Genomic DNA, 27,259 nt, shown 5'->3' with positions numbered 1-27,259 from the left:
TCAAGCACTAGGTTTCCTCTAGCTCCTCTAGATGGTCAGATACTGAGCAGTGTCAGACACTGGACTTTGAATTACATGGATCACTACCCCGGACTGAGGTGGTGCTTTCTATGGTCTCTGTTGACGTTAATGGTGAATATTAACATTTAAGGAACCTTTCAACATTCTCTAATCTCTTTTTGAAACGCACTTGCAGTCATGGGAAATTCCTTTTTGTACTTTCCCATTTTATGATTGAGTGCACTCTTGCGTGTGAAATCTCTGTGTCTGAGTCACTGTTTATCACAGGAGGAATAAAACCTGAAAAGCGTGCCACAATTTTGGTACTCCCTCAGGTCACTTGGTAAGAGTAGAAAGAAATAATTTAAAATTACTTTTCTAAGAAGGGAAAAGATCTTGTTTCTTTGTTTTTCTTCTCTCTTCACTTATAAAACCTGATTTACTTCAGTGAATATTGTCTACAGTGGAAGCACTTCTGATGAAGAATTATTTTGGTATGTGGCACTCTTATAGCTGTGCCTATCGACTCCTACAACTGAAATAATTTGAATTTATTTTAAGAATGTGTTGTGTGTGTTTATACAGGTGTTTTTTGTTTATGTAAGAAGGATTATATGCAAAATTGAACATTTTTCAGTAGTTCCTGAGTTAGCATTCTCTATATATTCAAGAGCATCTGACTGTGTGTTTAACGGATGGTACTAAAAATGTTTCTACAATTAAACTGTAGTTAAGTCCTCAGAGAGGAAGCTTTTCAGCAAGCTGAACTTCAAATATAACAAACAAAATGATAACGAAATGCTCTTAAGCCACAGCCCATTAAATGAGTAAAAATAATATTTTAAGGGGTTTTTTTTCATAGCTGTGGGTGTTGCATTTGGCAGTTACTCAGGAAATGTAAGTTTTGCTATTCAGACCATCATTTCACATAGTATTACTCCTATCAGTAGTTCCTCTGGAAGGGAAATGTATTTTTGAGTGAACACTTCAAGTTATTTAGGTCCTGGTTTGTGCTGTTTGCAGAATGCCCGCTGAGTATAAGAAGATCCCTTTCATGTAAAGGCCTGTGGAAACTGCAACTCTTGAAAGTTTTGATAAGCTGGTGAGCAGTGAAAAATTACCCCGTGCAGCATCCCGCGCCTGTCGGACACAAGACAGTACAGAACCACGGGCGAGGATTCAGCTGGGGGAGACGTGCGCTTTGCTGATAGCCTCCCGCTGCCTGCTGCCTGCAGCTTGCTGCCTGGAGGTCACTGCCACCGCAGCTCCGCCAGTGGAGCAGGTCGTGTCTACTCAAAGTGACCTTTTTTTCTTCCCCTTCTCCATCCTAGGAAGTCTTTTTCTTCTAGGATCTCCCATATCCATGCTTTTGGCATTGGTTCTGCTGTGGCCTCTCCTGTTGTCTTTAATACATGGTTTACTTTTCTGGGTGTTTCCTCGTGAGGAACACAGGCTTTGTATCTGTGTATATGGATGAAATGCACTAGTTTATGTTCACAAGTTCAATCTAGGTATCTGGTCATTGTAAAAGGTGCTTGAGTCTTAAATTCTATGAAACTGCTTCTAATGAGGGTTTAGAAACTTTAATAGACATCTTGTGCTGTGATTAAGGTGAGGACCCTAAAGAAAGTTAGTTATTTGTAGGGCCGTGGAAGTCACTGGCAAGGGGAAGTTAAATCAAACTGTCAATATTCCTGCAGTCTATTGGCAATCCTCTAACACCTTAAGCCTGGGTAAATAATAGGAGCTTAACTTCATAAGTGAAGTGGTTTCCATAACCTTTTGGGAAAGGTATAATCCTTACTATTTGTCCATTTGAATCAAAGAGGTTTTGTTCTGATGCAGGAGACTACTGCTGTTCTTTGTGTGCTGTATTTATAGAAACAGTCTGCTACTAGACTAAATATGTTGCCTTCTCTGCTGCCTCTAGTCCTAAACATTAGGAAATAAGATTCTTTTTGTCACCTGTTCTTATTTGCTAATGAATCCGTTATCCTGAATGCCGCAAGTTACCGTGGGTTCCCAAGGAAGACCTTTGTTTGCAAGGTGGTATTACATTTTGATTGTTATGTACTTAGGATTAATTACTTTTGATTGTTTTACACTACTGTCGCTAGTATCATTCTTACTAACCATCTGTATCTTTCTTTTTGCAGCTTGGGTCCTGTGTTTGCGCTGTTTGTACCATTTTATTCCTCCATTCCAAGAGTGCAGGTGACACAAGTATTAGGCCACTTTTCTATCACAAACAAGACACTGGTCTACATACTGGGTTTACAGGTACGGTATGTACTTGCTTGCTCATCTTTTAATGAATTACTAATGTAGTAGTTAGTATTTCTGTATGTTCATCTCTGAATTTTGATGCTTCCACACGTATGATTCCATATATGTTTAGCTAGTGACTGTCCCATCAACTAAAATATTGAAAAATATGTGTTGCTAGTAAGCATTTTTACATGCTGAAGTGGTGGGCAAGTGATCTCTTCTTCCGCGGTCTTCTGTCTTGATTGTCTTGCACAGGAAAATATAATCGACAATTCTACAATTTTTTTTTTTTGGTCAACAGAATGAACTAGATGAAAATAGAACCTGATGCTAAGGCATATGTATCTTTCACCTTTCTAATTTGCTTCTATTCTTGATTTTGTTTATTTTCCCCTTGTCTGTTAGAGCTCAAACAAAGCTATAGAATATGCTATTTTTCTATGATAAGACTGTTGATAAATAATAAAGGTTTTGGCTGAATTCCACTTTTATATAAATTGATATTATTTGTATATCAAGCATTACCACATGACAGGTGATTTAAAATAGTGTAACGTAGAGCACAGCGATATCATGTAGTATTATGTTTGTTGTGGTTTAACCCGGCAGGCAGCTAAACACCACACAGCCGTTCGCTCACTCCCACCCCACCCCAGTGGGATGGGGGAGAGAATTGGGGAAAAAAAAAAAGTAAAATTCGTGGGTTGAGATAAAGACAGTTTAATAGGACAGAAAAGGAAGGGAAAATAATAATAATAATGATAAAAGAATATACAAAATAAGTGATGCACAATGCAATTGCTCACGACCTGCCGACCGATGCCCAGCCAGTTCCCGAGCAGTGGTCACGCCTCCCCCAGCCAGCTTTCCCCAGTTTATATGCTGAGTATGATGCCATATGGTATGGAATATCCCTTTGGCCGGTTCGGGTCAGCTGTCCTGGCTGTGCCCCCTCCCAGCTTCTCACTGGCAGGGCATGAGAAGCTGAGAAGTCCTTGACTAGTGTAAGCACTACTTAGCAACAACTAAAACATCGGTGTGTTATCAACATTATTCTCCTACTAAATCCAAAACACAGCACTGTACCAGATACTAAGAAGAAAATTAACTCTATCCCAGCCGAAACCAGGACAGTGTTAAATATGTGTGGAAAAATATAGGTACTTGGTACAGAAAGGCAGTAGTTGTTCAAAGAAACAACAACAAAAAAACCCAGCAGCCTAGAAATGAATGGACACTCATGTCACAACCTGAATTATGAAACAGGAGATGTGCAAATTTATGAGAAATTATACTCATTTTTATATATTCCAGGGACTCAAAAATAGCTCTAGCACTAGCAACGGAAAGCACCATAGTTATGTGAAGTGTGGTAGAGAGTATTTTAGAATGAATGGTCAGTTTCAGAACATTGACTTGTGCTCCACATGAACATTTCATTCATCCCTTTTGCTCTTCAGCCTTTGGATTCTTTCAATTTCTGCTCCAGCACCTTATTTTCTTGATCTTTCAGAAATCTTGTTTCCTCTCTTCCGAACCCATCAATACCACTATTATTCCAGTCTTTGGGAAAGTCATGATACTGTCTGAGCTCTTTTCCATCGTGTCCTTTGCCTTTTGCTTTCATACACACACCACCTCCGATAAGATCACTGCTGTTACTAATTACTGTATCTTTGCTGGATCTTTCCCTGCTGCGTGCAGAACGGTTGCTGCCGTCACACAGAGGCTGAGGGAAAAATTGTTTGCCTTCTCCTCATTTGTAAACTCTGCCCTTATCTAAAGTCACTCTTTCCGTAGCCAGAAGTCTAGAGGGAAGGTGTTCTCATGATTCAGGCAGCATCGTGCAGAACTTATTTTAGTAACCAGTATCAGTCTAATTTTCAGCTCATTTTTCCAGTTGGTAATAACCTTCTCCAGGTGATTAATCATATACTTCACTAGAAATGATGGGCTGTCCTGTTGGCTTATCAGGATTTTTTAAAAAATTCACTCCGACCTATTTCTGTGATTTCATGTCAACAAATATGCCACTGGGTGAGAACTTTATTTCTTTAATTTTGATGCTCGTGCTTAGTCTCTCCGTGACTGCATGTCTGAGAGCTTCACTTGCATTGGCTGCCCCGCTTGGAACTCTTCTCCTGTTGCTGCTGAGTCATTTCCTTTGCTTCAGTCTATCTTTCAGACTTGTTTTTCTGTGCAGCCTATAACTGACATCCTGTTAATACTTAGTATGCTATATGAAAATAAAATGTATTGTTCTGTAGAAGGAGAACAATTGTTGGATCCCTGTGTTTTTTCCACTTCTGCTACTTCTGGAATACATCTTTTTTTAATGTTAAACTGAACGTTCACAGAGATAAATGTCTTGACTTCTCCCACTGTCATGATTAGTACATAGCCTATATAATATTGCAGCATAGTAGTTCAGACAACAACAGCTTTGTAAAATTAAAATTTTAAATCACTGCTCTTGTCTTCTAGCTCTTAACCTCTGGTTCCTACATCTGGATTTTAGCCTTAAGTGGATTGGTAAGTCTTACTGGTTTAAAAATCATGTGTTGCTTAAAACACTGTTATGTATACAATCAGTGCAGTATATTTGGACTCAAAAAGAACAAAAATTACTGAGTAATGTTTTTATTTGTGACAGTAAGTAGAAAGTTTTCGTCTTTAACTTCCAAAGTTGTAAAGCACTGGCTGGCTGGTGATAAACTGACAGACAGTGAAAAAGCTGGTTAATATTTGCAGGGTGCCATGCTCTCTGACCCCCTGAAATTAATTTTACTGCCATGGATATAGCTTTAGACCCATAACTATAAATGAGACTATTGAGGAAATGGTAGAAATGTTTTCCCTATTGTTTTTTTTTTTTTGCAGTTTTCAGCAAGCCTCAAGTTTTTATTCCAAAAAGCAGCTTTTAAAAAGTTTGCTGTGAGGATTTTTCATGTTTTGCTGTTCTCCTAGGACATCTGTAGTATAGCCGTTTCTCACTATGATAACAGCAGTGAGGGTGCAAAATCACTTTCTTCACGCCAGTCAGATAAAGTCGGTGTGGTCTGTCTTTTTCCTTTCCGACTCTTGTTCTTAATACTAAGGCCCTTAGTGCTAAAACAGATTGTACTAAATCTTCCAGATTGTTAGATACGGATAAGCTTCTTTTAAAATTTTGCAAACTTAGAAATTAGGAGCTCAGACTCGGATTTCTTGGCCCAAAATACTGTCTGCTTTTCAAACAGTGAAAGTGCCACCTCTTCCAAAGAAGCTTGTTATTAAGTTGATGCAATCTTAAGAACTTAAATTGTGCCCTTGCTATTTAGAACCTACTAATTTGAATTTGCAGAACTCAGAGTGAAATGCCTGTGAACACTTCACGTATTGCTGCTATAACTCAGTAGTTTGGTCTCTGACCATTTGCACAGACTATTCCACAGAACAGTGGAAATAGTCTGCAAATTCCAGAAAATATTCTGTGAGCTCCCAGGGTAACTAACAGGAGTGACGGAGCAGTAAATAGTGAAGTCTGCTCAGCAATTTGGTCTGACCATAAATATCGATGAAAACAGTGCAACTAACAAACCAGAATTTCTGTCTCCTGGAGATCAGCCCAAGCCTCTGTGCCCACCTAAGGATCTGTGACTTCCTCCAAACGCACTGCCCTTCCTGTTACTCTTCTGGCTCTTTTAATAGCCCTTCCTTTTGAACAGGTGTTCACTGGGGAGAGGAGAGAGGAGAGGAGAGGCGTTTTAACTCCCTCTTTCCTGGTGGCAGGAACTGTATGTATACTTGGTTATATAGACTTACAAAGAACGGCTCAAATATTTTTTTTTTCATAATATATTATGCGGTTCTTATTTTAATTCCCTTTTAATGTACAGTTTTATTCAGCTGTATAATGCAATTTTCTTAGGATTCTTTTTCATAAATGACTTTTTTTTTAATTGCAGGTTGACAGTATGTTTTACATAGGTATAAGTCCACAGGAATAAATTGAGCTTTCTCTGTGTCACGGGAAAGCTTAAAAAAATCATTTGAAGTTTTCATATTGCTTCAGTCAGCATGAATTAAGTCATCATCAATGATGATGTGTTTTCAGTCTCAATTTTTCCTGCAGCAAGCGGAGAGCTGCAGTCTACCGTTTTGTAGTAAGTGCTACAATTTGGAAAGAAGTTCATGTTATGAATTTTAGCCGTTTTTTGCACAGCATATCTGTCACACTTCTATGAATAAGAAGTCTCGTCTTCTCCTCTGTTAGAAATGATAATTTGGCATCTTTTGAGAAAACTTGATAAAGGAGTAAAGTTTCACAGTATATTAAATAATCTGAAGAGGGATATGAAACACTATAAAGGCACCTTTTAGCACTACAAGTGTAGATAGGTACTTGATAACATATGTATATGTACAATTACAGAAATACGTATGTTGTCAAATCAATGTTAAGTCATTCCGACAACCTATATATTTTTGTAATTCTTACTGCTCTTGACATTTTCTAACATGCTATATCTTTGTTGAATTAAATTTTCATGTATTTGTACAAAAAGGCTGAGGAAATGCATGAATACCAAGTCAGCTAGGTGCAATATTTAGTCACTAGTTCATTGCCTGTTAGACACTTCACTGTCTGTATTTTTAGCTCTAAAGATCACTTAGATACTCATATGACTGTATATGATGCTGTTCTGCAATTTAGCTTTTGTTGCACTTCTGCTTATGTGGACTATTAAAATGGATGGTGCCGGCACGATTTCTGAATTGTTGTCAGTTTCCACTTTCTCTTCACCATGTTCCCGGTTTGGGTTTATTTAAATTCTCACAATTTATATTTTAACATGTAATGAACACTCTTAGACTAAATGGGATCTTACTTTCCAGGTAAAAGATGTGGCACTGGAGATTGATTTCTGTGTTTGTCCTTGCTAATGCTGTTAGACTTCCCTGTGAATTCCAAGCAGGGTGTAGAGCAACTGGGAACTGTACAGCCTTGAGTTCTTGTTTTCAGTGGTTTTGAGTGATGCCATCATTACAGAAATGGGTTTGAGTGTGTGTATGAGTCAATGTATGCAGGTAGGCATTGATGTAATTTGCCTGGTGACAGGGAATTTTAGACAATTTGTAGTTTGACGCTGGATTGTTCTCAGTTATGGAGATTACAGCACGTGTTTTGTTACTGGAATACAAAAGGTCTGCTGTGTCTGTCTTTGCCATAAGGTATATCTTCCTAGATCTCTAATTTTGAATCAACATAGGAATTCACTCTTAAAGGCAGCTTCTTTACTCTCCAGAGGAAACTGGAGTACTTCTCAGTTATCATTCTTTCGGTATGTCAGTATGGGCCTGGTAATTTCAGTTGCTGGTATGTTGTGTAAAACATGCTGTTTAAATACATGATGCTTGTTTACAAAAAAGGGAAAATTTAAGAAGTAGACTGTAAACAAATTCACAAATCTGATTTAATCAGTGATCTGTAATGTTGTCATTCTTATAATTTATGAGACTAATTTAGTTTCTTGTGATTTGTTTTGCCAGGAATATACCATACTTGGTACATACAGTCCAGATTTGTTTCTTATGATAGGGCATTTTATTATGTCATAAAATTAGGAAACTTCATATTAGAGATGCAGGTATATCATGAAAGTCATACAACCTACTTCCATTTGACTTTAAGCCAGAAATTCTTTCAGTAGTTGTTTATGGATAGCATAGTGATATGCTTCCATATAATGCATATCACTCAGTTTAGTGAAGGACAGAAACAATTTCCCTACTATTTTTTTCTTTAAAACAGTCAAAACTCCTTAGAAAATGGTATCCACTTGAATGTTTCATTGGATGCATACATATCAATCCATCTTCTCTCCCTCCCCCCCCCTTTAAAATCTCTTGGGTTCTCAGCTTACGTTTCTCATTGCTATACTCTTGCAGGATTGAAATTTGAGGGGCATGTCAAGGCTCACTCAATCATAGCTACAGCATACCTGCTTCACGAAGTAAGCTCAGGTTGGTACCAGCAGATGAGATATGCCCACTGGGACATGCAGTTCCCACCACTCATTAGTATGATGATATCATCATACAGATCACATGCCAGGGTTTCTGCTAACCGTGTAGCTAGGGCTGTATTTCCTAGGGGAAAGGTATGTTTCAGGCCTTTTCTGTGATTTTAATGTTGTAGCCTCTTTCTTCTTACCTAGTGTCATTTGTTCATTTGTTTGCAAGGTGACCTGCATTGCATAAAGTTCAAAATTTGGAATACCCCAAGGCTTCTGTGAGCTGCCTTGAATTTGTGTAGAGTTCAGTTCAAACCTTAGGAAATTGAAATTGTCTTAACCTTACAAATGCTGAAGTTTCTAAAACCCTGTTTACTTTGCAGATTTCACTAAGCCAAATGCAACAGCCTTCTGCATTGTTTCTGTGCTATACCGCTATTTACTTTTCTCAGGTTGTATGAAAAGTTGCGCTTTTTATACTTTAGATATTGGAAAACTGTAGAGAATTTGTAATTTAGAGCATGCACTTTCAAGTCTTAACGTTAAGATAGAAAGTTCAGACAGTGTTGAGTGCTTGGTTTTAATTTCAGTTCTGATTTTTGAGTGCTTTAGTTCTTATTCATAATTTTGAAGTTGCTATCTGGTTTTACACAGACTACAGATATCTGTTGTTAAATGCTCCCAAGCATATTTTGTATTGTTTTGAGTTCTGTTTGTTAAGAACTTCATTCATCTTTTCTGTTTGTTAGTCGTTCAGCTGAGGTATTTTTCTATAGTGAATTCCTGTCCTTCAGGATCAGCATTTATAGGATAAGACATGATTGGGCTGGGGAGCAAAATATTTAAACCAGACTTCCATTTTTGTTGTTCTTGTCTTAAAAATAACATTATGTAGTTAATATCTGATCAGACCTAAGAATCATTGATTTTCTTGCTGTTGTTCTTCCTCTTCCACATCTTTCTTAAGTGATTTTGAACAATCCTTACTGAATTCTTCTTGTTGTTTTAAGAAATGTTTTGAAGGGAATGCAGAAGCATTTGTATTACCCCACAGTGCAGTAGTCACACTTAAAATTTCATCCCTTCTCCATACTTAAAGTTAGTATTAAATATGTGCTGACTTTCTTGAAGAGAATCTTTGATCAGAGCCTGATAATGTCATATGCAGTTACCTCCATATTCATGTCCTGCCATGCGTCCTCCTTCATCCTCCAGTTAGTCTGGACATCCTCCGGTCATCCACATTTAGTCTTATGTAGATCTTTAGTCAATGTCAAAATATGATATTCCTTGAATTCTTTGTAATTGTGTAACTATAAATGGTGATTCAGGTAAGTCTACTTACATCTAGTTAAATGTCTTGTGGTAGTGCTTTGGTGACACAGAAGAGAGTCAGTCTAATAGGATTGAGTTTGGATAATTTAAAAAAAATATGTGAAAGCTATGTATTAATTGTTTTTTATGCTGTTCATCTATAGCCAAGCAATATTTGAATTGGAGTTCAGGGTAGATAAAAGTTAATTATTTGCAATAACTGAAATCACATTTTTAATTTATTCTTTTAAATTTGGAATTATGAAAAGCTATAGTGAAGGCAAAACTTATTACAAGTATGAAATTTAAATAAAACAATATTAAGAAATAATAAAATAATGTGTTACTGTTTTGAATATTGTTATTGTGTGAAGTAAAATTTAGTGCACTCACAATAACATTAATAGCAATTTAAAAAAACTCTTATTGCTATTTTTTCATCTTGAGCTTATTTTCACCCAAATGCCTGGTAACAGACTACTTCACAGTGCACTTCTGACTTGAAAAATCGGCACAAAAGGGGGGTATTCCTAACAGTATCTTTTAAACTTTAAATAGTTTTATAAGTATATTGTAGCCTTCTCATTGATTTTTTTTTTTTTTTTTTTTTTTTTTAATTTAAGTCTTTAGTTTTGTGGAAACGTTGGATGATCACAGGGGAACATATTTTTGTTATTTTCAGTAGCAAGAAACATAATTTTTAGAATAAATAACTAAGAAAATTTAAATAAATCTGAGAACATAGATTATTTAAAGGTTTCCTGCTGGTGTCTTGTCTTTAATTGCAACTGGTATTTGAGCCTTTGTGTTTGAAATCAGTGTGCCTGGTTGTATGTGCCAGTGGTGCAGTGGGCCAAAACGTCATTTTCAGCTGATTACCCAGTGTCATTGACCACACCATCAAGAAATCCTATTAAACACCCCATGGGTGTTGCTCTGGAGATATACTGGGCTGCTCTGTATAGAGCTGTGCTAGCTCTGCCTACCTCATGAGCTGGGTTTTCTAGCTCAGGCTTGAGCACCACACTAGGGCACTTGCATGTGTCCTGTTTTACCTGTCAGCAAAGGTCCTTTACACCTACCCAGGTAACAAAGCGCTATAGAGGTCTTTATTCTACAGCTAGATCATATTGCACATTACTGAGGATTATGTTCTAAAAACTGCAACAAAAGGTTTTTACTGTATAAAAGATGTGGAAAAAAAAATATTGACCAGGGTAAAATTTCAAGACCTGGTATTCAAAATTAAAGCACTGGTACTACAGGGTCTTTTTTGGATTATATGGATAACTCCAGCTCTTTTTCAGGAAAGTTTGTAAAGATGCAGAAAGTGTTACCGACACTTCTGATTTCTTTTCTTTTTTTTTCTTCTTTTTCTTGTCAGTGTTTCTTGAAGTCCCAGCTCAAGGAGTCAAGAGATTGTTTGGGAATGTCAGCTTTCATAGTAGTAAAATAAGCTTTTAATCCTTGTACAAACTACCACTTCAAAATCCAAAAGAATGTCCCAAAGGCTTAGAAATCATGAAGGAAAGTTTTGTGGGTTTGTTTTGGTTTGGTTTTGGGTTTGTTGTTTTTTTTTAAAAAAAAAAAAAAAAAAACTTATAATTTTAAGACAATCTTGCTAGTGACTTTTTGGAACTTGAGTTGTGATTTCTGAATATTTGACATTGGTTTTACAATGTATGTATCAGTAGCATTGCTAATATCAGTGAAACTACTCACTTATTAAAAATTCTGCCTATGCTTAAGTACTTTCCTAGATAAAAACATGTATTTTATGTGTAACTGGTGTGATTCTCCTTTGCTGATAGAACTCCCCACCAAAGACCAAGTACTAAGACAGTTCACAGAATCACTGAGGTTGACATCTGGTCCAACCCCCCTGCTCAAGCAGGGCCACCCAGAGCTGGTTGCTCAGGACCATGACCAGGTGGCTTTTGGATATCTCCAAGGATGGAGACACCACAACCTCCCTGGGTAACCTGTGCCAGTGCTCAGTCACCCTCACAGTGAAAAAGTGTTTCCTGATGTTCAGAGGGAACCTTCTGTGTTTCAGTTTGTGCCCATTGCCTCTGGTCCTGTCACTGGACACCACTGAGGAAAGCCTGGCTGCCTCCTCTTTGTTCCCTCCCTTCAGGCATTTATATACTTTGATAAAATGCCCCTGAGCCTTCTCTTTTTGAGGCCAAACAGTCCTACTTCTCTCAGTCTCTCCTCATGTGAAAGATGCTCCAGTCCCTTGATCATCTCCATGGCCCTGCGCTGGACTTGCTCTAGCCAGTCCATGTCTTTCCTGTGCCAGGGAGTTAAGGACTGGACACAGTACTCCAGGTGCAGCCTCGCTGATGCTGAACAGAAGGAAGGATCACTTCCCTCGACCTGCTGGCAGCGCAGTTCAGGAAGCTCAAGCACATAGGTTGTGAAGTGCATAGCCTGAAATAAGAAATGGAAAAGCAATAGAATAACAGAGATTAGGGAATGAAAAAGAAGCATTGTCTGTTTGTCTGTCTCCTAACTTTAGGACAGGTGCAGATATCCATATGGAAGCTAGCAGATGTGCTGAATCCCACCCAAAACTAACGTGAGGTATCTGCGTGTGGGCAATGGTCAATATTCAGCTGAGTGACTGTAGGTGACTTAATTTGAGATGAGTATCTCTAAGTCAATACAGCCAGTAGAACGTAATCTACCGGGAGCTTAGACAGCTTGCTCATGTCTAGATGGCTACATGTAAACACATGACAACTGACTAAGCTGACAACACTTAACTCCTGCATCAGCTAAAGCATCTGAGAAGAAACGTAGTTGATTTTTCTGGTATACAGGGGATGTTAGTGTGGAAGTGAGGTTGTAATTGTTTGGGGAGGAGGGAGATGCAGATATTTCCCACTCTGGAAGAAGGAGAAAGTAGTGGGAAAGGAGGGGAGAAGGTAATAATGTGTCATAAGATACTTTCTCTTTTATATCCATGGCTTCTGAGAGCCTGTAGAAAAATGGATTTTAGTTTTCAGTTAGTATTTAATTTCTAAGTTTTCAGTTTCTCTCTCAGATCTGAGGAAAAGTTTGTGTGCCCAAAATCTGGTCTTGGTCAACTGTGCCAACTGGTTCAGTAAGAGGTAGATTGCTTCTATCAAGCTTTTCTAGCCTGTACATGTACACCATCATGGCTACAATGTTACCATTGTTTAGAGAGGGAATCTGTGAGAGTAATTCAGCTGTGTGTGTACTTCGGAGACATCTGCCATAGGATGAGTCACATCTTAACAGTGCCCATTTCTCTCTGTTGACTATGAAACCAACTCTAAACAACCAGCTCGTAAGTAGGCTTTTAAATTACAGATTTCTACATTGGGGCAGATAAATCCAATCATGATCTCTTATGTAAAGAGGTTTGGTTGACGATATGATGATGATCACCTGCAGAACTCTAGCAGACACCCTAGGGAACCTGTCCTTAGGTCACAAGCACAAGTTAAGAATAGATGTACTGTGCTGAAATGGCAGTACAGTCATGCTTGCACATACACAAAGAATGATTGAGATCTGAGAATGATTGCACCTGACCAATGAAGATAGCATTGATGGACTCAGAAGAAAAAAAATTCGAGGTATCTGGGAAACTTATGAGCCCAGTCAACTTGGAAGGAAATTTAAGAGAATTAGTTGGGTATTATTATTATTATTATTATTATTATTATTATTATTATTATTATTATTATCATCATCATCTTATTTTTCTGTCAAGCTAACTATCACAAAAGGCTGTTTATACACTTAGTAACTATTTCCGCAAAGAAAACCCAAACAAAATAATCTGTTGTGTTACAATTACATTGCAGGTTATAACTACAAGTTGAAAATACATGTGTAGTGGTTTTATTTGTTGGGTGGTTTTCACACGACCTCTCTTGGTTTGATAAATGGGTTTCTCTAATCAGGGTAAATACAGAATCTCGACACAAACTCTAACCCCTTGTTTTGATTCTAGTTGTATAGAATTCAGAACATACTAAGGATAAAGCAGATAAAATAGGTATAAAAATGTCACTTCACCTTAAGAATACTGCTATTTGCTTTCAATTTGTTGGTATCTGAAAATAGCGGTCTTGAATACATATGATGAATAAATTATTCAGAACAAAGTAATTGAGTATTTGCTGTTCTAACCATTAGGCAAAATAATTTTCAACATCATTTTTTACACCGGTCTGCCTACTGTTTTTTCCTTTTGATTTCCTTTTTTAGTGTTAATCAGGTACAGTGATTTTAAATATCTCAGTTAGTAGTGGAGCATATGTGTCTTTGTCGTGTAAAATATTGGAGAGCTTCCACATTTGGTTTACCTAATGTAAAAGAGAAACTACAGCTACTTCCTTTTTTCCAAAAGTGCACAACTTTGGAGGGACACGAGGCAAGGGGAGGGGAAGTTGGGCTTTATACAGGGGCGGGAAGAGGTTAGGAAGCTTCATGTGAAGGACCAGTAGTAAGCCATGATGTTAAGAAACTGAAAAAATGTAAGCATGCTTTTTTCTGCAGCATGCCAGACAATTCCCAGCATACTCCATTTCCTCTGCTTAGCATTGTGCCTCATACAGTATGGTCGATGAGGTTGTAGGTTATGCTGGTGTGACTAACAGAAAGCAACTAAGATGCGTTTTATGTTGCCAGCCAAAAATTCTCCATTCTAACAATGTGAACTTAACTGCAACGTCTTTCTGTGGTGACTTTCTAGAGCCTAAAATACTCTGGAGGCTCATTTGTTTGGGGGAAGTAGCCCTTTAATCTGATGTACAGTGCTGAAGTTGGGATATAATGAGATCATCTTATTTTCATAGAATAAACAAAGTTGGTTTACTTTCTTAAATACTGGAAATTCACTACATGTCTGCAACAAAAATGGTGTAAAAAGTTACTTTATACTTTGTCAAAGCTTGGTTGGTTTTTTTTAAATTATATATATCAAGTTCTGCATATGAACCAGCTAAAGAGGAAGCTCTTTGGAAATACTTGACATTAAGATGACTGTATGACACTAAACCAGACTGAATCATGAGATCTATTTTAACTACAAATGTCTCCATTCTGGGTTTATTGGAAATATGCAAATAGGTATCTTTTCCTCACTAGATGAAACTTCTTGAAAATTTGTTAAAACTGAGCACAGCGTTTAAAGTTTCTTATGCTTCCATCTAATAGCTGTATAATTGGAGTAGTAAATCAAGGGAGAGAGTGGCACTGAAATCCTAACAGATGTGGAGGTAATAAGGTGGATTGCCGGTGTACACTTGGTGTTCTTCACCACCGAGTCTGTCCTTCCACCTGTTTATACTTGTGAAGAATTGCAGTCTCACACGATTGCTCTGAACAATTACTGGTCCACGGTAAGTTTCTTGGCAACTACATGTAGAAGATACACTTCTTTTCTGCTAGTCCCACACAGTTTTGTCTTGGTCCTTCACCAGGTGCTTTTTATTTTAGATTTTACTGTGAACTTTGTATTGTCAGACTTATCGACTTCCTGCTCTGTGAGCACAGAAGTCCACACATTTGGGTTATGCAATGAGTTTCTGTCTAAGGCAGGACAAGGAGGGGCCAAGACACTGGTCTGCTGTTAAGGAGCAGCAAGGAGAGAGAAGACAGCCCACTGCAGCTGGTGCATTGGCTATAGACCAGGCATGCTACTCCAGTGAGCTTAGTAAAGCTAGGAAGGCAGGTAGGAGCCATGTGTATGAGTCCCACATGCAGTGCTAAGTGCCATTCTCCATTTTAGCAGTGTCCATAAACTTTTAGCCTTATAAAGCCTTTTCTTCTGATTAAATGCTCTGGAATGACAAGAGGAAGCAGCCTCAAGTTGCACCAGGGGAGGTTCAGATTGGATATTAGGAAAAATTTCTTCACTGAAAGGGTTGTCAAGCATTGGAACAGGCTGCCCAGGGAGGTGGTTGAGTCCCCATCCCTGGAGGTATTTAGAAGATTTGTAGATGTGGTGCTTCGGGACATGGTTTAGTGGTGGACTTGGCAGTGTTAGGTTAACGGTTGGACTCGATGATCTTAGGGGTCTTTTCCAACCTAAATGATGCTATGATTCTATGACTAGCCATCTCCACTTAGAAAAATATGAGAATGCTTTTACTGATGCAGCTACTAGTTGGTGCTTGCAGTACGCTTGCCCTTCTGAGACAAACAAGTCCCAAAGTACTGACAGTAAAGACATGCTGCTGCTATCTCTGCTGTATTTTCTATCTTGAGTTGATAAGAGAATGATTCTGTTTGTGGTTAATGTGTTCAGACGTGTCAAGATTTGTCATACATTCGGGGAGATGTAGATTTTCCTATCACCGCTTGCTTTGTTTTGTTTTTGTGACTTTTTGAACCCATTCAAGATTTAGGGTGACCTGAAAACATTAGACCTTAACAAAGGACTGTAGGTGATAAGAGTGAGCAGAGATCAGTACCTGGGAGGGACATTTGGAAGAAGTGGGGGAATGCCGGTGTGATGTTGGACAAAGTATTTTGAGCGGGAGTGCTTTCCCTGCCTGGTTACACCTGTGCAACAGGAATGCAGAATCCCTGGGACCAAAGAGGGGGCCTGGCTCCATAGCCTAACAATACGAGGTGCGAGGAAGGAAGATAATTTGTAGGTTCTGGTGCTGCTTGCGTCTAGGAAATCATCAGATTAAATGTATATGTAATATTTGCAACCTGGTTCAGTAATTCTTGCTCCCAAAAAAGTGACCTTCCTGGTAGCCCTACAATCTAGGTTTTCTTGAGTGAGGAGCCTAACTACGTAACTTTCTTGGGACCAGGTGGTTAGCTTCAGAGGGACCTTCTTGCTAGGTAGATACCTCAAGTACTACGTACCAAAAGTAGATGAATTGCAGAACTGATAAGAATTTTCCTTCACTAATATTCTTTGGCGATCATAGTTGATGTGCGCAAGTTTTGGTCGTGGGCTCACAGTCATCTGGAACAGTTTCACTAGAGCTGAGGAAGAATTTCTGAGGTCATGAAGAAGCTTCTGTTCCAGTGCCCTGTCATTCCTGGAGTCCAGTCAGGACCCTTCTTTGAATACAGAAAATTTTTGTTAAAGGCAGCCTTCACTATGATGCCAGAGGTTATGGCCTTCCTCTTATCCCATCCTATTTACCTCCTTCCTCATAGCACGAAAAGATTGAAGGGGTTAAGGGTAGTTTAAAACTGTTCTTTCTCATTTTAGAATGGTAGCCTGTGTTTGGTGTCGCATCCAACCCTGAGAGCAGTCATAAAATGAAAGTAGAATGAAATGAAAATCAGTGTTTCTCAAAGCAGAATGTATTTTTCCTAAAAGTCTCATTATCTCACAGGATAATTAACAATAACCTGGTAAATAATCTGAAAAATACCCCCTTCCCAAAGAATGTTGCATTTTCCTATAGTGTCTCCCTTTGTATATGCAGCAATGCATTTGGTATGTTTATACAGATGTCAGTGAGATAAAATAAACATCCCCAAATAAATAGCCCAGATGTGGAGTTTCTACATTGCTTCTAGCATAATTGCATTGTTTGGGTATGTTTACGGTTTGGTTTGGGTTCATATCTCTTCCTGTTCATTTCACTCTGTTGTCATAGCATAATTCTTGTGGCATAACAGACAATAAATAGTCACGAATACTGAAAAGTGGCATAAAGCAGAATGCAGACCCGGCATTTGTGCAAGAACTTTGGCCTTCCTGCTGGACCCCTTTGGGCTCAGGTGCTAGGGTTTCATAATGGGATTTAAAATGATGGCTGAGTGATGACTGTAGATCATTTATGGGGCACATGGATTTCTGTTGCTCCTCCTGAATCTGAAGTCAAGCCCCAAGGCCAGCACGAGTGTGATCACAGGGAATGGGTATTTTTCTTATAGGTGGGACAAGGGCAGCACAAAAACTGGCTTTTTCAATATCGCAGTTTTTAATGAACTGGTTTTTGAACCTTTTTTTTTTCTCCTAGAAGGTAGATGGGATCCTTTTGGAATAAGTCTGTGCATACTCTTAAATTTAACTTCAAATCGGCTGTTTTACTTTTGTTTTTACTAGAAGGAGAGACTTGGGTGGCGGGGGCAGAAGCCTTAAGGGAGTTGTTTTTTTAAGGAGTGTTTACAATGCTTCAGCATCCTCAAGGGCAGCCTTCATCTTCTCAGGTCAGCATGCAGCATACCCTGACCAGTTCTTTTACTAGAAATGAAAATTTTGTTTGAATTTTGACCTGAGAAAGGGTCTCTTGGTTTGGGCTCAAATTCTGAAACAAACAAAAAACCCCAAGCAGCATTCTGAGTCACAGGCAATGCAGTACACAGATTTAAAAAAGTAGTAATCTGTAGTTGTGGGGAAGTTGGAGGTAAAGAAATCCCCTATTCTTTCTCTGATTCTTGACTGAGAACTCTGGGTAAACACAGTAAAAAGTGCTTTAAAAAACAGAAAGACCAACTGCTATCTGCAGCTAAATACGAAGAAAATCTGGCGTATTTTACTTTTTTGGTTTGGGGTTTGTTGGGGTTTTTTTAACATTTCATTTTTGGTTTTAGGTTTCTGGGATTTGCTACAATAACAGTATATTAAAAGTTCATCGAATTCTCTGTGTACCCAGCTGGGTAGCAAAGATATTTTCTTGGACCCTTGAACCAATCTTCTCATCTGCGGAACCAACAAATGAAGTTCGAGTGGGAATGGGAGCAACAGTTGACATCCAGAGGCAGCAGAGGATGGAGTTACTGGATCGTCAAATCATGATGTCTCAGGTTGCCCAAATGAGGCGGCAAAGGCAGCAGCAGGTATTGATAAACGTTCTATAAGGATTATATTGAGTTATGGGAAAAATACATTTTTGGTTCATTTATCTTTTGTGGTTCCTGTTTCTTAAAAATAATGTATTTCTTTATTCTTCTCCACCAGTCTTTCGCACACTGTTGTACTGCTAATAGCCATTTAAGTGTTTTATATAGTTTTATATGTTAAAACGGCTTCCCAAGATGTAGGCAGAATGTCAGACAATCCTGTAAGGATATCGGTACTTCTGGCATTCTTTCACCAAAAATGAGGCTGAAAGGTAAAGTGATTGCCTCTCAGTGGTCTTTAGTAAGAGCCATTGTGGAAAGTTAGGAAGTCAAAGTGCTCCTGACTCTTCTAGTATTTGTATTGTTAGCATCCTTTTCAGAGAGGTTGAAAATTCTACGTAACTCCTTTGTTTGCAGATGTACTTTGAATAAGGCTTGTTTCTTTTACGAAAGTGCAGAAATTAAATTCTCTAACTTTCTTACAGAGGTCAACCACAGGGACTTTCTGTTTGCCACGTTTAATGCTCTTGTTTTATTTCCTTACTGAATAGAATAGCAGAGCCTTTTTATTTTCTCTGTTTTAGTCAAACCGGCAAATGCAGCTATTCACATACTTTGCATTGTAGGGCAGTAAAACAAGGCAGATGGTGTCTCAATTCACTTTTTCCTGTATCTTAGATGTACGTGTCACTACTCTATCAAACCTAGCGGACAACATAGGCCTTGCATTGCTCTGTGTGAACATATATTGCTCATAATTTAATTACAGCCTAGCAATTTGAGGTCTTTACTGAGTTTCCTCTGCCTGAAACACAGCTCTGTACTGATACACAAGTTCTCGTTGTGTTTGAGGTAGTGTAGTGCAAGTAGGTATAGCTATGTTACTGTTAACATTGCCAGAATTAGAGGTGTGATGGCATAAAGCTTTGGCCAACAACTGGACTATGAATCTTTGTTTCCAGTCCCTGATGACATAATTCTGTTTTCCTTGATTTCTTAACATTTCAATCTGATGAAATTGTTCCTCAGGTGGAAAGATCCTAATCTACTTTTCTCTATTCCCATTAGAATGTTAATCAGTTTTAACATAAGAACTGAACTAGAAATTACTCAATCTTTGAACGTTGCTGTTGTAATAGAAAATGAATTAAAAGTGTCTGTTGGGCTACAAGCTGCTGGGAAGAGTGCAGCCAAGTTTCTTCAGATAGGAGGAAGAAGCCATTTCCAGTTATGAAGGACAATCTTTATAATATATCTTTAATTGCAAGAAGTGGTAAATAAGCTCAGAACGGGAAATGATAAAAGAAGAGTTGATAACATTTTCTTCTCATCTTCTCCTTTCCTTAGGCTATGAACAATGAAAGTGGAAAAATGTCTTTTCATGTTTGACTTCAAATAGAGTTCTTTAAAAAGGTGGAGCGGTTTAAGTAAAATAAATGAATATTGTCTGAACATCAGTAAGATGCTTTCCTTTACAAGTTGCCGAAACACTTTCAAGTTACCTTCATGTTTGGCCTTTAACTTGAGCACAGCATTTAGTTAACTAGTAGTGCTAATCTGTGAAACCAGGGATCGGAAGGCGATGGCATCAACGTACGAATGTTTCAGAGAGGTTCTTCAGAAAAGATGTGTCATGAAAGCTTTTGACCAGCCTTTTTTTTAGTGACTCACTCACAGAATTTACTAGCCATCAACTAAATCACAAAAAGCATCATTCACAGATGTTGAGATGTAGTGGTAAAAATGAAAAGCAGGCTAATTTCAATCTCAAAATAATATTTAAAAAATTGAAAACCATTTGCTGGATTGCTGTACTTGGGCAATTCTTTTGCCTTTAGAGGCTTGCAAAGGTATAATTTGAAGAGTGGAGTTGAACAGATCATGTTACAGATGGAATTTAGATGATAATTTTACCTGTGGGAGTGAAGCTGATAAAGAATGCAGATCAGTTTCTTAGGGAGGTTTTTTTGTGAAACTGAAAATAATAAAAGCTGCGAAGTATGTATCAGCCATCAAATATGGCTTTGAATTATATTCTAGGAGAATGTTGTGCAGATTTCTGGAGTCCCAATATGCTGTCTGTAGGTAATGTGCCATAGGTGAGATAAATTAACATTTTCTCTCCTGCTTTCCATTTTGTTTGGCGAGGGAAGTGAACTTTAACTTTCCCCTGTGTGCCGTATTGCAACAATTTTGTTTAGCTGCCCCTTGAGAAGGTGCTCTGCTCATTCCACCTACTCCTTTACTCTTCGGTTCATCTGTTTGAGAAAAGAGACAATGCAGTTTCCCTGTGTATTGGTAGCATTATGGAAGGAGAGCACAAGAACACGATAGGTGGTTTTGATGGTGCTCCATTGTCCGCGCAATGTGGCAAACTCTGTTCTGACCATAAGGAGGCCCCTTTCTTAAATAGATGCTTTTTGTAGTAAACTTACTCTTCCAGTCTTTGCAAAAAATTCTAAAGAATGCAAGCCGACACAAAAAGAGTAAAAGTTAAAAAAAACAAACAAACAACAAAAAAAAAAAACCACAGGGAAAGAAACTGGGGAAAAAATGTTTCTCGTACGTTGTTTTTCCTGTACCTCCAAGATACCGGGATGTAAATAATTTTATCTCTTTTTTTTTTCCTGCTGTTCACTGAGCTCTTTTATCCAAAGCAGAATTCACTTTGGATGCTTTCTACAAAAAAACAACAAAACACCACCCCAGAATTTCTTTGCTGGCATCTCTTTGAGCTTTACCTTTCCCAGTCATTGTCTAGGTGAAATGTTGTGGTCTGGAGGAGCCTGAAGCACAGAGCTGTGCGTGTGAGTGCTGGCTTGTCAGACACCCATAATTTCGAGGAGTAGGTTGAGTATGTGGTAGAATTTGAACATAAACCACCGACTTCGTTACTTGATGTACCTCATTTTGGCCCTTAAATATTCAGTGGTACTGTGTCTGAATATGTTGTTAGAAACTGAAAAAATTATCTTACGTTGCTAGTTTCTCAGGGGAGTGTGGTTACATGGTGACTGATTTTTGTCTTGGTTTCTGGTTGCTGTGGATACAGCCCTTAAACAGATGGTAGTGTGCATACTGAAAACTTTCTGTTCTTTTTTTTCTTCCACGGATAATCCTGAGAAATAATGAACTTGTCACAAATGGAGAATTAATGAGCATCACCTCCATGCATCTTTTGAGGCAGTAGAATAAAATGTGTGCCATATCCATTCATTCCCTCAAAAAATACCAGCTTACTATTTTGTTACTGCTTTTAAAATTTTCGTTTCTTAGTTCCTTTCTTTCCCACTCTTTTGTCGATCCTCTTTTCTAATTTAAATAATTTATCCTATTTTTCTTTTTTTCCCATTATCTGATCTCTTTTTCCCCTTTATATCACTTTCACATTTTTCATTCCCCACTATGCCGTTTTCCTCCCACATTTTCATCATCTCTTCCCCTTCATCTCCATTGTTTCCCATACTTTGTGTTTGCCCCTGTACAAAATTCTTCTTCGCTTTGGGGGAAGTTCTCTCCCATCATGTGTCACCACCAGTAATCATTAGCTGATGCATCATGAAGCTCATAGGATTTTAGGGATGGATGCCTCTTGCCTTTCTCTCGTTCAGACAAGATGTAGTTGAGGTCTTTGGGCACTATTTTACCCTTTCAATACTGTAATAGCGATGAACATTTTGGTCTTCCTCTCCTGACTTTTCTATTTCTTGATCTCTTTAATTTCCCAGCATTGTTCTAAAGTTTATCTTTCTGTAACCCAAATGAAAGTCCTGGTGGCAAAAGGGAACCAACTGCTGCATCTGTGCACCAGTGTGTAGCAGGGAGTCAACTTGACTTTCACTTCCTATTGAGAAACTTGCAGGAAGGCTGGCAGATAACCAAATTGCAAATAGATAAGGGAGGAGTCCGTGCCTAGGTATTAATTGACAACACTGTTGTCACTAAAGACGGATATGTGGAAGGTAGTGGAAAGTTGCAGAAAAGGTGGTCAGTGCCTTCTGTTGGCAACTAAATACCACTTCTCCTTTGAGCGCTCATCCCTGTGCCCATTTGGGAGGCGCGGTGTATGAACCTCAGTCCCTTCATCTTGAAAAAATGCTTTCTGTATCCACAGAGCATTTATTCCTTCATTCATGCTGAGCACGTTAAAGACACCGTATTGCCTGCTTCTTGATTTCTCTTAAGTTTCTTGGCTTGGAAAAGAGCTTCACCAGCTTGCTCCAGACTGTGTGATAAGCCTACAGCCATATATGAAAGTCTTCATTTCACCACCTCTTTTCTGCCCTGTCCTCCACTTTAAGCTTATTTTGCCTTTTCCCTCCTGTCTTTTTGTTCTTCTGTTCCAGCTGCCATTACTTTTCAGTGAGGCCAGACTCTCCTTTGATTCATATCACATGGTATCTCTATATGAGATTGTGCTGCTTGCAAAGACCAGAATTCTTCTATAACAATGTGACTTCCTCTAATTGTTCATTCGTTAGATGTCTTTCTCCTGGGACACTGGAGAGATGCTCTGTGGGTAGGCACATTGAGTGTCTTTATTGTTACGGGGAGTCTCATATCCTGAGAAATGTGCAAGTTTCACATTTTGTCAACTAAGGACTGTGAGGCTAGATTGCTGATTTACCTTCTGGTTATATCTAAGCGGTAAACTCCTGACCTTGGAAAAAAATAGATTAATGGAGCGAAGACTTTCCTGGCACAAGAATTCCTCCTCAGGAATGTTATCCTCATTCACGATGGTAGAAAAAAATCCCTTAGTGAATATATGCCCAGACAGTCCATTCCTGCTTTCTCAAAGAAGTGTTAAGAACCAGACCTGAGCATATTCTTCAGCTCTCCCACTGGCACCAAGAGATACCACTTTGACGAAGTCGTCTTGAATAACTTCACAAGTTTCAGTACCAAACCCAAGTCCTTCAAATAGACATTTTGAGCCCTGAAGACCTTCTGCAACCTTTATCCATTGCCGGGTCCATATAAACTCTTGCTCTCACAGCCAGGACTTTGAAGCAGCTCATTCGTATTGTTCCACAGATGTATGTATCGTTGTCAGGAAGGAATCTACCAGACTGTTTTACCTGAATAAACAGGTGAGATTTTCAGCCAAGTGTTACACAAAGTCTTTTTCTCTAATTAGGTTTCCATTCCAACCAGTCTGTGTTACCTAAGGCTACTTTGGGATTTTGTGACATAATTGAATACAAACTGCCTTTAGCAACCTTGCCTTAAACTTCAAAGACAACTATACATAGGGTACCAATAGGATAAAAAAAGTTATTTGAGCTCAGACTCCTGAGAGATGTGTGTGTACAAGATTTGACAAAGAATTCTTTTTAAAGAATTCTGTTAACTAATAAGTGATTTATGGGTTTATTTCAGCCCACGAATGAAGCGCATATGCTGCAGCAATAATCATTGTGGCTAAATTTAGACTCGGTATTCCTTCATTCTTCCCTTCCTCTGCGTGCCGATGTACATGTGTGGACACACCCCAAGCCTTTTTTGAAATCACAGACAGCTTCCATTTTTGTAGAGAAAACAGTATCTTCTCCTTCAGACCTCAGTGAGTCTTTAACTCATCCTTTGCTTTTTGGCACTCCTCTGGCATTTGCAAATCTTGATTATTCTCTGTAATTGTTTAATAATGTTTTCTTTGTGTTGAGAATAAGCCTGTTTTTATTTCAGAAGGGGAGCTTTACTCTTAGAGGTTGTTGAGTATAAAAACTGCATATACTGCTGATGCTGGCCTGTGTGAACTCTGGTTTTTTACTGTTTCATTTCAATAACATATTTGCAGCAGTTGATAACCCACTGCTATTTAGATATTGCCATTTTCTTCTTCTGAATAACTTTTTTCATGGATTCTAGGTGTGAAATTAAAAATGTTGAATTTCCAGGGTGCTGATCCAGGTAATGAACAGTTTATGACTATTTCCTCCACAGACTACCACTTTATTTTTCTGTCTTTTCCATGGAAATTGGCAATTCCGCCAGCTGACAGACACTAGTAGTACTACTAGAATAAGCTGAATGTGTCTCATTAACAGCCAGTTGTCACAGTCACAAGGCTAACTGTCTCTGACTCCTAGTCCTCGATAGCACCCCACTCACACATTGAACTATCACATTTTTCTTGGACTGGAATTATGAAATTCTCTTTCTGTCTGACTTGGCTTTTGAGCTATAGCCTTTGAATTTGGTTTAGTGTTTGTAATCAATTTCCCTAGAGAAGCAGTGGTTGATACAGTGGTTGGACAACTTCCTAAAGCAAAACACTGTTTTATTTCGAAGCAAATAATTTTTTGAGAAATACAGTATATTTGTTCTCCTATGTGACTGTTCTATATTATCTTCCTCTGACAATTTAACTTGAGGCAGTTCCCATAAAAAAAGCTCCTGGCGTACAAATGTCCCCAAGCATTTCCAGAGTATTTAATTCTTTGTTGTCTGAACAATTCTTGTTTACAGAAGGCAAGTTTCTTTCTAGCTGTACCTGTCCCTTCATTTCTGGCTTTGAATATGGGGCAAATAAGGCATCCAGTTTGGGGGGTGGTCAGTTATTGGATTCCAGGGCTGCTTCAGTTGTCCTTCCAGCCTGCACTGAGAGAGTCTTGATGGGCCATTTCTTCTTCCTAGTGTCATCTTCCATAGCAGGTGGTAAACAAGAAGCATGTAGTTCAGATAGTAAGTGGTCCATCTTAGTATCCAGGTTTTCTGATTAGAACTCTGATATTAGCACGTGACAACTGCAGGCCGGTTTCACCGATTGTTCCTTAATGCACTACCTTAAGAGGCACAATAGATACAAAAGTTTCGCCAAACAGTGTTGCAGGTATGACACCTTGTATGTTGACTTTGGGATGTCAACAAATGAAAGCCCCTCCTATTTGCAACCTAAGACAGAACTTGAATCTTTACATTCCAAAATGAGATGCTAATCTGGTTTGTTTTTTTTTCCCTACGTCGTCATAGACTAGCCCTTTATATACTCAAGTATGTGTTTATGCTAGTATGTTGGAGAATTTGGTTTTGAGTTTTCTTTGTGCCCAGTGTTTGTTATCTCAGCTTGTCAAATCAAAACAATTCTGGAACTCTGATTTCTCACTTTTGTTTCGGCCTCTACTTATTCCTTATTACTCTCTGAAAAGGTTTGTGCACAGGAGGTGAATGAAGGATTACCCATCTAATCGTCATGCTTTAATAACAGTCTACTGTCAGCAGTCAACATCCAAAGCGCTATGTAGTAAGGATTAGAACTGTGTCTGTTTTGTGTAAAATGTCTAAAACAGAGCTAACATTATTTCCTCAAGTACAGACTCCATGTTCATGCTGGTGAACCTGCCTTCAGCATTTGGTGCACTGCACTCCCTGCACGCACGCACACACACACACCCCCACCCCACCCCACCCCACCCCAACCTGATTCTCTCACTCAGCAAGTGTTGAATGCCATACGTAAGAACAGTTCCAAATCATGTAATTCCTTTAAAATTCAGCTGGTGATTATGATCGACAGCTTCACCTCTCACAAGGCACTCACTTATAAAGATTAGTTTTTAATAATGGGAACGTACTTTTCAATATATACCTGAGATTTCTGTGGGAAAAAGTGACAAGCCCCACTGCCAATAGTATGACATGGATGTGTGTTTTCAACTGATGTAGCCGTGACTGTATCTGTGATGTCACAGTGCCAGCAGGAGCCCAGTTTGGATGAAGAACAAGCAAGGGAAGCCGGGAAGTTGGGAAAAGGAAGTGCTTTGAAAAGGTGTTTGAAGACCTGTCTCTGCTGTCTAGAGAAGATCCAAATCCCCATTTATTATTGCAAACAACGTCTGAGAGTCCTGCTCAACACTTCCCTAATGTTGGACGAATGAATAACAGCAGTTCTCAAAAATGCCATCTTTCAACTTCTGCTTGATAGGAAATACCTTTCTTTCTTTCTTCTTGGCATAGTGATCCAAGGCCAATTGTATGAGCTTCAACAAGGCCAAGTGCCAGGTCCTGCACTTGGGCCACAACAACCCCATGCAGCGCTACAGGCTTGGGGAAGAGGAGCTGGAAAGCTGCCTGTCAGAAAAGGACCTGGGGGTGCTGGTCGACAGCCGGCTGAACATGAGCCGGCAGTGTGCCCAGGCGGCCAAGAAGGCCAATGGCATCCTGGCCTGTATCAGAAATAGTGTGGCCAGCAGGAGTAGGGAAGTGATCGTGCCCCTGTACTTGGCACTGGTGAGGCCGCACCTCGAATACTGTGTTCAGTTTTGGGCCCCTCACTACAAGAAGGACGTTGAGGTGCTGGAGTGTGTCCAGAGAAGGGCAACGAGGCTGGTGAGGGGTCTGGAGAACAAGTCCTGTGAGGAGCGGCTGAGGGAACTGGGGTTGTTTAGCCTGGAGAAAAGGAGGCTGAGGGGAGACCTCATCACTCTCTACAACTCCCTGAAAGGAGGTTGTAGCGAGGTGGGTGTTGGTCTCTTCTCCCAAGTAACAAGTGATAGGATGAGAGGAAATGGCCTCAAGTTGCGCCAGGGGAGGTTTAGATTGGACGTGAGGAAAAATGTCTTTACTGAAAGAGTGGTTCAACATTGGAAGAGGCTGCCCAGGGAAGTGGTTGAGTCCCCATCCCTGGAGGTATTTAAAAGACAAGTAGATGAGGCACTTAGGGACCTGGTTTAGTGGGCATGGTGGTGTTGGGTCGATGGTTGGACTCGATGATCTTAGAGGTCTTTTCCAACCTCAATGATTCTATGATTCTATCCATCACTTTCTGGCTGAATTACTGCATCACAGCAGTAATGAAAAGTGAATGTTACTGTGATGCACAGTTTGGTACAGAATAGGTATGTACCCTTACTGTAACAGGATAAAGGCAGAGTAGTCTG

The 27,259-nt window shown here is 39.1% G+C and overlaps 1 protein-coding gene across 1 annotated transcript in view; it reads left to right on the top strand.

Moving 5' to 3' along the window:
* Window positions 1-27,259, top strand: part of UBAC2 (UBA domain containing 2) — a 110,374-nt gene that overhangs the window by 68,944 nt on the left and 14,171 nt on the right. Inside the window, exons 5-7 of the mRNA XM_076361690.1 lie at window positions 2,157-2,280; window positions 4,753-4,800; window positions 18,129-18,374. Coding sequence (XP_076217805.1) covers window positions 2,157-2,280; window positions 4,753-4,800; window positions 18,129-18,374 — 418 coding nt within the window. The remainder of the gene's footprint in view (window positions 1-2,156; window positions 2,281-4,752; window positions 4,801-18,128; window positions 18,375-27,259) is intronic.

This window comes from Aptenodytes patagonicus, chromosome 1 (assembly GCF_965638725.1).
Source record: "Aptenodytes patagonicus chromosome 1, bAptPat1.pri.cur, whole genome shotgun sequence".
Classification (NCBI taxonomy): Eukaryota; Metazoa; Chordata; class Aves; order Sphenisciformes; family Spheniscidae; genus Aptenodytes; species Aptenodytes patagonicus.
Note: the sequence above shows the minus strand (reverse complement) of the source record. Positions and strands in the feature narration are given on the sequence as shown.